The sequence below is a fragment of the Gymnoscopelus braueri genome, assembly GCF_963280865.1.
Source record: "Gymnoscopelus braueri genome assembly, chromosome: 22".
Classification (NCBI taxonomy): Eukaryota; Metazoa; Chordata; class Actinopteri; order Myctophiformes; family Myctophidae; genus Gymnoscopelus; species Gymnoscopelus braueri.
This window is the reverse complement of record NC_137624.1, coordinates 16,025,032-16,037,301: the sequence shown is the minus strand read 5'-3', so window position 1 is coordinate 16,037,301 and position 12,270 is coordinate 16,025,032. Positions and strand designations below refer to the sequence as shown.

General features: G+C 38.3%; 1 protein-coding gene across 3 annotated transcripts in view; it reads right to left on the bottom strand.

Annotated features, from left to right (window-relative positions):
• Positions 1 to 395: 395 nt before the first annotated feature.
• hook3 (hook microtubule-tethering protein 3) overlaps positions 396 to 12,270 on the bottom strand; it is a 37,481-nt gene continuing 25,606 nt past the window's right edge. The window contains exons 18-24 of one of the 3 annotated variants that reach the window (XM_080419186.1): positions 8,601 to 8,635; positions 8,234 to 8,316; positions 7,827 to 7,927; positions 6,324 to 6,428; positions 6,058 to 6,129; positions 5,112 to 5,248; positions 396 to 4,926 (exon numbers count right to left, since the gene is read on the bottom strand). In XM_080419186.1, the coding sequence (XP_080275312.1) occupies positions 4,914 to 4,926; positions 5,112 to 5,248; positions 6,058 to 6,129; positions 6,324 to 6,428; positions 7,827 to 7,927; positions 8,234 to 8,316; positions 8,601 to 8,635 (546 nt within the window). In that variant the 3' untranslated portion in view covers positions 396 to 4,913. Of the gene's footprint in view, positions 5,249 to 6,057; positions 6,130 to 6,323; positions 6,429 to 7,826; positions 7,928 to 8,233; positions 8,317 to 8,600; positions 8,636 to 12,270 lie in introns of all 3 variants that reach the window. The other 2 variants (XM_080419185.1, XM_080419187.1) reach the window with 2 other exon arrangements.

Below are 12,270 nucleotides of genomic sequence, written 5' to 3'. Positions count from 1 at the left end.
AACTGAGGTCACTGCTTGGTCCCACACTCAAAAATACATTTCCAATCTTGATAAAAAAAAAAAAAATCACTACCAGTGGTGGAAAAAGCACTAAAATGTTCTACTTCAGTAAAAGTATCAATACTGCAATGTAGACATACTCTGTTGCAAGTGAAAGTCCGGAATTCAAATTTACTTGAGTAAAAGTACAAAAGTGTTGGTATCAAACTGTACTTAAAGTACCAAAAGTAGAGATACTCATTATGCAGAATGTCCCATGTCACAAGTTTTCAAATGTATACAAATCTTTTTAAAATAGCCGATCTACAAGCTCACAATGCCTTGCGAGGCATTGTGAGCTTGTAGATCGGCTATTTTCAAATGGCCAAAACACACACACACACAAACAAAGAGGCTGTGTTTTATACAAGCTTTATTTACATTTTAATTCCAAGTTTTGCAGTATAGGAAGCATATTTGTAACATGTCCTCAATGGACAGATTTTATTAAATCCAGCTAATCCTTTTTCTTTTCTCCTTGTCAAATGACCAAACTTCCACAGTTTCTCACACACAGTATGTACAGAGTATTTGTATACAAGCAATATAAAACTTGGCAAATGGAAAGGTTATTTACTACTTATTTACTAATTCAGTAAAATTAAAATAAAAGACAAGGAAAAAAACATCTTCCTGTGAGTATAAAATACAGCACTCATTACATGTGTGGTGGTGATAAGATTCTGACCTGTTAATAGCCTTTAGTTGTTTTAAAATCTCAAATGCACATTAGACCATCCCACACAGAACTCAGGCACCCATTTTGTCTTATATGTGTAAGTAATAATGTATTGTGGAATACAAATTGGGATTCTTAATATAAGCCAAATTCCTACTTTTGCCTGAAAATCAACTAGGCCTAAATCTTTTACAAGTGGCACCGTCATACAATAAAGTAAACATTTGGCTTTACATTGTGATTTGTTTTTTATTTATTTTGGGCAACAATAACATATTTTTCTACTCTCAATTAAATTCTAAAGAATAATTTTATAGACCAGACTTATTGCTTTCCATAGGCTAAATGAATTCAGCCAAAATGTAACAACTCCTTATTTACCCCAAAACGGAGCTAATCCAGTATACATTATCATTATGTATACACTTATAAGCAAAACAAGAGTGCCTCATTTGCTGCAGCTGAATTGTGGCAGAAATGTACATCACAGTTTACTACGTATGCTGCATCTCTTCTTTAAAGGGAAATATTTTTAAAACACTGTTTCATTTACCCAGCATTTAACCACTCTGCCATACTGTTACTAAGACCAACACGTATGGGGATGGACGGTTAGGAGACCAGTATAACTTGACTTTACTTAGCCTAGGCTGTGGCGGTTAATGGCAAGTGGCTTACAAACTAGCTCTTTTGTATTTTCACTTGGGACATATGCAAAATCTCCAACAACGGACAGACAGCATTAAGACACTTTTAAAAAAAAGTTGTCTCCTCTTGTGCTTACTGCTTTGACAACACTGTAACCATTAAAATTCATTTCAGTTGTACATTATGGGAAAGCCTTATCATTTCTCTGCTATCTAATCATGGCAACACATGAAGGCATTTCTTTTAATGCCATTATATGCAAACTACTTTTTATTGATGTAACAGGGAATATGGAAGCAAATTTAGACACATGAGAGGGGACTTACATTTTCATACAAAACAAGCTATTAACATCATCCATATTTAGCAAATTATGGACATGAACTGTTTATGCTGTGAAACCCTACATCCACAGTAACCTAATTAGGGGTAAACATTAAAATTATAAATAATAAATAGCACTTAAAAAAGTTATATAACAAAACAGGCAAATGGAACAAAAACAAAGAATTAAGTGAAAAGTCCTCATTAAGCCATCTACATCTAAAGAGCACTGACTCACAGGGACAGTACACAGTAAAATCCATAGTTAATTTAACTATCAGAGTATACAAACAGAACCAAACAGACCTGTGTTTGGTTCCATAAACTCAGAACTTTACAGAGTAATGTTTATTTTGATTTAGAAAATGATCAGCAATAAACCTCAGAAACTAGAATGAGTTGCATTCAACTTCATTGGCAGATGTAATAATCAGTTATTTTGTTTAGAGAATCTATTTGAAAAAGCGTTTGACTACAAGGCACTGCAAATTTCCAATAGAAATATTCAACTACATCCTATATAGCACATGAGCTGTACTCATGGGCTTAATGAGGGCTTTTTTCCACTATAATACCATGTCTGTTAAAATGTATTTTAAAAGCAGGTTAATGACTGAATCTGACAGCCTATGCTCCTCAGGGATAGCATTACAAACCTTTGGGGCCAGGAGGTCAAAGTCTATCAATTACACTACCACACATACTCTCCAATTGCTCCTGATATTTATGGTACACTCACTAAGTTGAGGTAAAAGCACTTTTAATATGTTGCAGAGTACGTCACGAGAAGGGGTAGGTTATCGGTTTTGCCATGTGCTGTTTTAGAAAAAGTAACACAGTGACAAAGACATTGCTATTTGAACTGCTCTGCAAGCTATAAACACTATAAACAGCAACAAAATATGATTAGATATAAAACCGTTTGCCAACCATTGATCATTAAGTCATTGTCAAACCCAACAAAAAAACAAAAACATACAAATCTACTTCTTAATTAGTTTTCCCTCTGGTGATTTCAATATCCTTCCTACCACCAGTGTTCTGAACGGAGGGGAAACACATAAGTGAGGTATCCTGACACAGTCTGCCCATGTCATGATATAAACCAATACTATACAAAACGCTGTTTGGTCAATGTAATGTTTGATACATTTTTAGACCAGAAAGTGGCTTATATCTACCCTCCAATGTGCCTTGGGTTGAATCATAATGGAGTAGCTGCAGAGTGGAAGCAAAAGCAGTTATGTCCACGAGGAACAAGGGAGGAAAAGAGTAGATGGACGAAAAGAGTGTTCTGGAAAGGAGAGGTGATAGGAGAGCTGGAAGCAGGGAAGAGAAGAGTCGTCGGAGTGGTGGAGGTACACCCATTCCCCTCCACCTCATCCGTTTGTTACAGAGTTTTAAGTACTCATACTGCTGGTGGCAGCTTGATTATTTGCAGGCTCAACTCAACAATAAGTCATGCAAACGGTAGACAGGCAGGTAGATCATGCAGGACATGCCAGAGCCCAGCCCAGTTCAACCCAAGCCAGGCCAAACCAGATTTGGTAAGCTCATTGGAGGCGTGGTCATGCAGTAACATTGCTGTTGAGGGAGGAGAGAAAGAAAGGAGACCAGTCAGATGGCACTTTTTAGTGTAGTGTTTGGGTCCTGATTTAGGCAGGCTTACAGCAGGGTAAGCTTGAGTAGCCAGATGACCAGGGATTTCCGCCTACTGTCTTTATGAGATGCCGTTATTTTATTATATTTCGGAACGGTTTCCATTCACTTTTAGCCCATTCCTTGAATTTAGATGTCCCCAGATGGATCAGTAGGTGGAGATCTCTGATCGCCTGGCTACTGAGACTAACAGCAGGGCAGCAGGGTTAATACAAGAGCTCTTTCAGCCTATGGGAAATCACTCATGTACCAGATAAAACAATCAACAGACTACAGACTGAGCATACAATGTTAATTGATGGATGACCTACAGTATTCCTATTGAGATTATTTGGGATTATCTGGAAAAATCAAGAGGGCTAGTTGGCATGGACAAAAACATAATACTGACTGACAAACACATAATCCATAAACTCTGCAAAGTTCTTACGCTCTCATCTGTCATTAAATTAGGAATACTAGTTTATAACCAAAACCACATTTATCCAATGGTAAAACCTGTTCTGCTATTATGAAAGTCCTGCAACTACACTGAATCAAATCCGTCTTTACTCATATAGTGAGGGAGCGCAACTTAATCCAACTGGCAGCTAGATAATCAGGAAGCAATGGGTTAGGATGCATATAGTGTAATGACTAATAGTTGTTCAGTTTAACGTCTTATACTTTTGGCAAGTGACAGAATTATTTTCACTACATTGCAGAAGCAGCATAGAGAAAGCAGTATGCATAACACCGCCTTTCTGCCAAAGAGTCATCTATGTTTTCCTGTTTTGTGTTTCCAAATGATTGATAGCTCACTGTAGATTTCCCATAATTCTAAGACTATCTGAAGATCACTAAACCCACCACACATAGTTAACACCAACAAAATTAACACTTGACATGAGAATATTGTTATCACCAGGTTACTAGTACTTACATCTTCCATTTTCTATACCTCTCTATCCATTACTACCTCCTCAACACTGACCTCATTCCACAGGACAGTACATGTAATAAATTAAACACTGCTGTAGAGCCATTTTATGAAAATATCAACCATTTGTATACAAAGATTCAAAGACATTCATCGACAAATATATCTGAAATTTAAGCTACAGGTAAAATAATGAATTAACTGAAAAGCAAACACCATCTCCAATCAAAAAGGGGAAAAAGAAAAAAGTTAATCTCAAATGGGATGTCAGGTGCATAAATACTGCATGAACAGGTAGAGACGTTTCTCTTAATGAGAACACGAGAACAGTGTGTTCCCAAGAGGAGGAGAGTGTGAGACAGAGTAGTGGAGTAGTTTACTCTTTGTTTAACTGCCTTGTTTCAGCTTTGTTCTGCTTGCCTGTACCAATGTAGTGAGGCTAGATCCTGTCACAAAGTTGAGGAGGGGTACGTGTTGTCCGGGGGAGGGGTGGTACTGTTTTTCGACTGTTCACCATGTCTAACATCACGGAAATGTTAGGACCCATAGGGCAGGAATAAAAGACATTAAGGACGAATGTCTACCATCAAAGGGACGTATACTCAGAAAAATAAAGGGCTTCAGGGTATACATGGCCTGTCATCTCTACCTCAAGGATCTGATCAGAACAACAAAAAAAAGAAGGAAGAATTAATTTCAGAGAAAGAAGGGAAACGGGAACCACTATTCGATATGAATTGGAAGCGTGTGTTCCAAAATAAAAACCTGACATCTATCTACGTTTGGGAGAATTGTATGGTGGTTTGGCGCAATGATGCTCTCTGGCGCCATGGTGTAGTCTACCTTGCGGTAGCCGATTGGACGTGACCGGAGCAGCTACGGCGTGTGCTGGTGGCCTGCCTCTGCCGAGCCAGGAAGGACTGTCCAGAACCAGTGTTAGCGAGCCGGTCTTCAGCCGCCTTCTTCTGCAGAGACATGCCCTGGAAAGACAAACACATTGAACAGAAGATTAATACAACTTACGTAAAATCATCAGAGTTAACCCTGAAAGTGTGAATATTAACACAGAGGATTTTGAAACGCACCAATGGTTTGGTGTATGGTTTAACGCAGTAAGGGTTTAGAAAAGATTAGGTGTAAAAGGGAGGGGGGGGGGGTCATTTGCAAAATTCAACAGGACATGGGAAAAACCCAATAAACAATACTGAGAAGGGGGGGGGGGGGAGAAGAAAACTGGTAATATACTGTTTCATTGTAATTATCAGATACAATACATTAATAAAATATATTATGCAGCAACTTGCAGTAGGTGTTACAAATACAACCATGCACAAGCCTATATTACCCTCTAGTGGCCAAGGTGCCTCCCTGCATGCACTGCTCAAATGAGTAGAGTAACCACAGTTGGTACAAATACTCCTACCATGAACTCTAACAACCCAAACACACTAGCAGACTTTTAAAATCAAATCAAATCCAAAACCACTGCCCATCACAAGATGATGGTAGATTTTGTGCTGACCAGTGCAGATCTCGCATATCAGTGGTCATGGCCAAATCAAATATTATGATGATATATGAACACTTTACACCGTTCCAGGCATAATTGTACGGATTAATGGATTACTTTGGCCTAAATTAATGTTATATGACCTATGCATTATGAGTAATTCTTTGAAGCGTGTAACCTATAATTTGCCTGTTTTCTACGTTTATCTTGTTTCTTCTGCTTAGCCCCTGGCAGTGTTCACCTGTATAGGATAGCATTCAAAGACAAAAACCACCTTACCATGTTGTACCAGGCCGAAACAATCAGCTTCTCCTCGTAATCTCTCTGGGTCTTCGTCTTGTCCATCTCTTTCTGTTTGGAGGAAATAAAAAAGTTCAACAAAAGTTCAAATAACATCGCAAACCTACAATCTCTTTTGTACAGGGTCAGATAGAAGTATGCTGAAATCAACCGTAGGCTGAAATATGAGAGAGAGACAGAGTTACACACTGAGACAAATAGACACAGATAGACATACACTTAAGAAAGTGAGACAAATACATTACCTCCAGGGAGTGCAGCATTCTGACCTTCTCTTGCAGCTGGTTCTTCAGGGCCTGCACCTCTGGGCCTGTGCCCTGGTTCTGTTTGGGGTCCAAGGTCCGGATCACCTAGAAGGGCATATGCACACAGATTATATAGAGAATATCGTCCAGGACGAACCAGCTAAATCCATTTTCAGCTTCTTCTTTTTTTCATAAATCAACGCTATTGAACACCCTTTACGTCTGTGTAAAAAACCTATGAAAAGTATTAAAAGGCGCCTCTGACAAAACCTAACAACTCCATTGGATCCTCAAACTGTCCGTCAACACCACACAACTCCCACCCTCTCCTACAGGCAGAGCGCGCTGGCACAGTGAGAGAGGAGGAGCATGCAGCACATAAACAAACTAAACGGCAGGGTTTTTCTCCCCGTAGTCTGTTAAAACTATGCAGTGTACCTGTTTATCAAACTTAGCACTGACACTAATGTTATGAAAACAAGTAATTATATTTCTAAAATCTATGAAGTGTTTAATGAGGAGAGCAATGTGACAAGAAGAAAGGAGTTCATAGCATTTCTGTCGCGCTAGTTCTACTCCAACTCCAACTCGGTGAACCCCTCTTTGCAGAAGTTATTGTAAAATTTTAAGTCCTGTTTATTATTTAAAGTCCTGTTTATTATTGTAGGCCTATATAATAAGTGTCATGAAGCATCAGGGCATTAATTCACACGTTATTGTGATGCATTGTGAGCTTGGAGATCCATTGTTAGCTTTTGGGAATTTATACCCTTTTGAACCCTCAGCAGCGAGTGGAGCTATTGTTGTTCAGACTCCTAACTCCATTTCAGCTTGATTTCTGCTCGTATGAAACTACTAACTCCACTTGCGCTGGATTTGGTTAAAGTGTTGATAATATAATGACACATGCAAGTATCTGACAATATATAAAGTCACTATACCAACTTTGATGAGGCAGTATTGCTTTGTTTTAAAAATATAAGGTTTTCTTCATTTCCTGAAAAACGTATATTTTGTTTATTTTGTTTCCTTAACAATGAGCGTTTTGGAGTTAGCAGGTTCGCACTGGACAGCAGAGATATATTATATTACATAGTCATAGACCATATAAAGCACAATAGAATTGGAGCATTAGCCAACCAACTGGTAGGTAACCAAAAGTATATTTTGATACCAATACTTTTGTACATTTACTCAACAATATTTTAATTTGGACTTTTAACATAGTATTTCTACATTGTGGTATCCGAGTACTTCTTCCACCACAGCCTGAGTTAACAACTTAGCCAGAGCCCATATTTCTCAATCCTTTCAGAGCGGAAAATCTTAAATGGCTGAAAATTCTCAAGATACAATTTTGGCCCTACTTTTATCAATATTCCTTTCTTAGGAAAGAGCTGTGTCTTACATTATATCTTATGTAGCTTGTATTTTGTCATCATAATAGGCTTGCATTCTTAGCTCCTTGTCTTTGGTAATTATTTATAATTATAATGCACTTACACTCTTGGCCTTTTCCAAATATTTCTTATATCTCTCCTCCATTTGTTTCATGTCATCGTCTTTCTTCTTCAAGGCCTCCTCCAGCTCTTCCACACGTTGGGCTGAATGGATAGAACAGAAAATATTGCATTTGAATTAGCCAAAGGTGTACTGATTAATTCTATTTAACCTTGTTACAGAGTTTGACCTTTTTCAACTACCAATGCCTATGTTCCGATATTTTATTTTATCCATATATTTGGTTTATGTATTGTCTATGTATTACAGTATTACTATGCAATATGTTGTTTTGTATGACTGGGTGCATTTATCTTCTTACTGTGATGTCTGTCATGCACAATATTCATAAAAGACAATGGATGGTACCCGATTACACTCATGCAGAATGTAATAGACTCAGAACTCACAGCTAGCATTGTACTTGGGCTCCATGTCGTCAATAAGGGCATTTTTCTTCAACACATCTTCTTTCAACTCACGCAGTTTCGACCTGGGGGAGTAAGCAGATTATTAACAGCAGAACACACCAAGACTTGACTGGGCTCTGTTAGCATTCCATGGATGAGTGAGTTGTCAAGGCCTCAACCCGGAATTGTACTAGGACCATTGTGGTTATGTGGCCAATGCACCAACCGACACCGTTAGGTTAAGCACGTGCACTAACTTTAGGTATGGGCTTCAAATTAAGTCAATTATTTCATGTTTGAGTAAAGCACTACACAAGGTGTGACTCAATCAAAAATGTATTCATGATGAAGCAAAAGTATGACTTACATGTGCTCTTCATATTTCTTCTTCAGAATGGATGACTGAAAGAGACAAAAAGTAAGTAAACTCATTATGTAGTCAATTCAATCAAAATCAAGGCTAGAAGACAATCCCCAAAAGTTTCAATAGCCACTCTGCTGGATGAACACGAGAATTGCAATACACATTTTAATAAATGGTTTTAACACATTGAGTGCCAAAAACGTATATATACACCTTTGTGCAAATACACCCGTGGAGTACCAAAAAAGTATATATACGGCTTTTTATTTTTTTTCGTTTCTTTCCACGCGGGAGGGGCTAGAGCAGCTCTGGAATCACCCTAGGCGATTCTGAGAAGGAAGGGACAGATGGATCACCGTGTCAAAAACATGGCTCCCCATCCGCTTCCGTTCTATTTCCTTCTCTAAAACCCCTATAACTCCGAAACTTTTTACGCTGGGGAAAACGACTCATTTTGTATCCGCGATCGCTTTGCCATTGTGACCCGCGTGAAAGATGTTATCGTTCCAGCCGTTAGCCAGGCCCATCGGGCAAAATGGAGGCATGCTTTTTTTTTTCATTGATCGCTCGCCATGGAGTCTACAGCTTTAAACAGCACAATGGAACGCAACGGTGAGATTCCAGGCACCGAACGTATTCTGTTATTATAAAATTCTGGCACCCAATGTGTTGTTAATTTGTGTATTTAAATACACACATCCTGTTAGAATACACCATGGAGTAGAGGAAACCCCATGGAGTGATTATTTATGACTATAGGGATCTTCAGAAGTGGACCCCTTGTAGGGAAAGGGGGAAAAAACAAAAGTCTTTGATTTACAGGAAATCCTGTACATTTCCCTTGGCATCCAACAGAGGGCACTGCATAACACAGAATGTTTAGAACAGAGCACCACTGTGACAACTTAATCAAAAATTTGGTATGATCCCATAAAGACACCGAAATTAGTAATCTTACAAAATAATATGATTTCCCGCCACCAAGACAAACAATGTGGCTGATTTTCAAGATTTGATTACCATGAAGAAAATACAAGCATTCCAATGATAGAATAAAATATAAGCTTTGTTTGCATACTGTTGCATTTTGAGCTTATGAAAGGGGGAACTTGTAGGCTGTGTTCCCATCTAACGTGATATCTGATGTGGTAGGCCACAGTATCATGGGAAACGAGATATCTACACAGCATTGGACACAGGATTACACGCTCAGATTGCATCTAAACCAGCAGCTAAAAGCATAGAAGAATCAGTAAGAAACAGGGATATTGAGGAAAAAATAATAATCATGACTCCAGACTATGGCTAGGGAAGGTAAGACTGACCCTAGGGAAGGTAAGACAGATCCTAGATCCAGAAGACATAATACTGTAGCTGCATCAATATCAAAAGAAAAACATTCTGATAGGAGAAAGAGACCTCATGAACCAAAAGGAGGAAAAAATTACAAAATCTTCCACCTGTGGTAACACAATTCTAATAAGTACACCATTCCCAAGCTAATCATCCTTAAAACTCTGCCCCCATGACTGTGATTGGCTGAGATGTGCGGAGGGATCACTTGTAATGGTTCACGTGATAACCTATACATTTCTGTACACCACGGCTTGGCAAATCGGAAGGCAAACATCGAGGCCTTGAGGCTTGTGAAGCGCGCCTCACAAGCCTCAAGGCCGCACTGCTTAGTTTTCAAGTGATTTAAAAAGTCAAGCATTCATTGTAAAACCTTGCACATACGCAGGACGCAGAGTGAACCAAAACGAGCCCTCTCGAAAATAACTGGCTTGATTGACTGGCGCAGGAATCGCTTACTGAAGTACACATGCTGTAATAACTGTGCATAATGTCACTTTAAATCAATTCAAATAATCTCAGCAATGTATAAATAAATATAAATGTACAATATAGAAACATTTCTGTTCAACATTTGTTCAATGTGATACACCACATGTGTTACTGTGGTGTTCTCCAACCCCTTTTCATATTAGATATTGACACTTTACTTACAGTAAGTAAAATATTATTATTAGTATATGCACAGCTATTATTGAGTTGAGGCATATAAGAAGCGCTAGAAAAGATTCTTTAGCCACACCAGCATTGAGAAGTATAAAAAAACTCCATAGCCTATAGGAGAGGCTACACTTACTATAGCCTGATATGGGAGGGTAGGGGTGATAAATGTAAAGAAACACAGACGTGCCAATCCTGTATGTTTTGTTTGAGTAGATAGCATTAGACTCATTGGTTGTCTCCCCTGCCCATCTGTGCAAAATAAGGCTAAGCAAATAATTAATGAAATAGGGCTTCAAACTGATTTAATTTAAGTATTCAAAGTCCATATTTGACAAGGATGATGAGGTATAGTATAAAACGTAGTGCTTAGAGAAGGAACATCAAAATGCCCGGGCCAATCCATTCAAAAGTTTGAATATCAATCAATATATATAATAAATATAAAGGATTTTAAGTACAGTGGGCAAAAACTGTATTAAGACATTTTAACTGAACAAACTCATACAAATAAGTTGATTTCTATATAGGCAGATATGAAACCAGAAACCCACAGAAAAACAAAGATTTTGTGTTTTAGATAGGTTGGTCATGCAGCAAAGACACATAGCAGCTGGTTGGAAACAGCGATGAACATGCACAAACCATACACACAAACTACATGGTAGTTGATGACCAAATTATAGTAGATGAGTTGCATAAAATGATCTTTGCAAGTTGATAGCGAAACATACTACATATTCGATCGGGTGATTGTGGCCATAAATACGTCAAATAGTGCTATAATTTAGGAGATACACCTCTGTATCCAGTACCCACCATGAAATGAAACTACAGGAGAGGCTTTAAGTACTAAACCTCCACTATTTAACCAGCAGGTATCATGGTGGCATAAACATCATTCTCAAGGTCACAGAAAAAAGGCGGTATAGCACAGGTAAGGGAGAAGTGATTTTTGAAGGTTTGGGACGCACCCATGGTGATGCCATGACAAATATGGCTACTTCCTGGCAATGTCATCGTTGATTTGAGGCAACCCAATCCCCTGGAGTCTTCAACAAACAAGGCTTGTAGCCATCTTAAGAAAACAACTACCTTTCCAATGCTAGAACACACAAGTGACATAACAACACAATACCCATGCACACAGAAGAAAACACACAGAAAAGGATCACCACAACATGGATGACATGACATGGGTGTTAGGTTAGTGTCAGAATGAGTTAGTCAAGACATCTCACAACAAACAGGCATCTATAATAGGAATGGTATAGTAAGTAAAGAAAGTGAAAGTGAGGCCCTGTGTCCACTAGGCTTCTTTTGTTGAACACCACTGTCTTGTATTAAATAGAGCTTTTCCATGGCTTCTGAGGTTAATAACTGCTCCAATTGCATTGGCAAAAAAAAAGTTGTGTTAAAAAGTTAAAGTTCTATATTCTGATAGTAATCATTGCTAGAGAGTGTTTGTTCGTAACAGTGGTCTCCCTGTCTCTCCAGATCTTTAGTAAACAGAAAATACATTTTCAGTTGGGTCACCAATTTCAGCCAGGAGAAAGAATAATTCATCAGTATAGTGTTCCAGTTCCAATTACAGTTTCCTGTATGAGTTCTCTCTCCTGGATAAAATTGGTAAATAAAATGTCCGTTTACTAAATTTTTA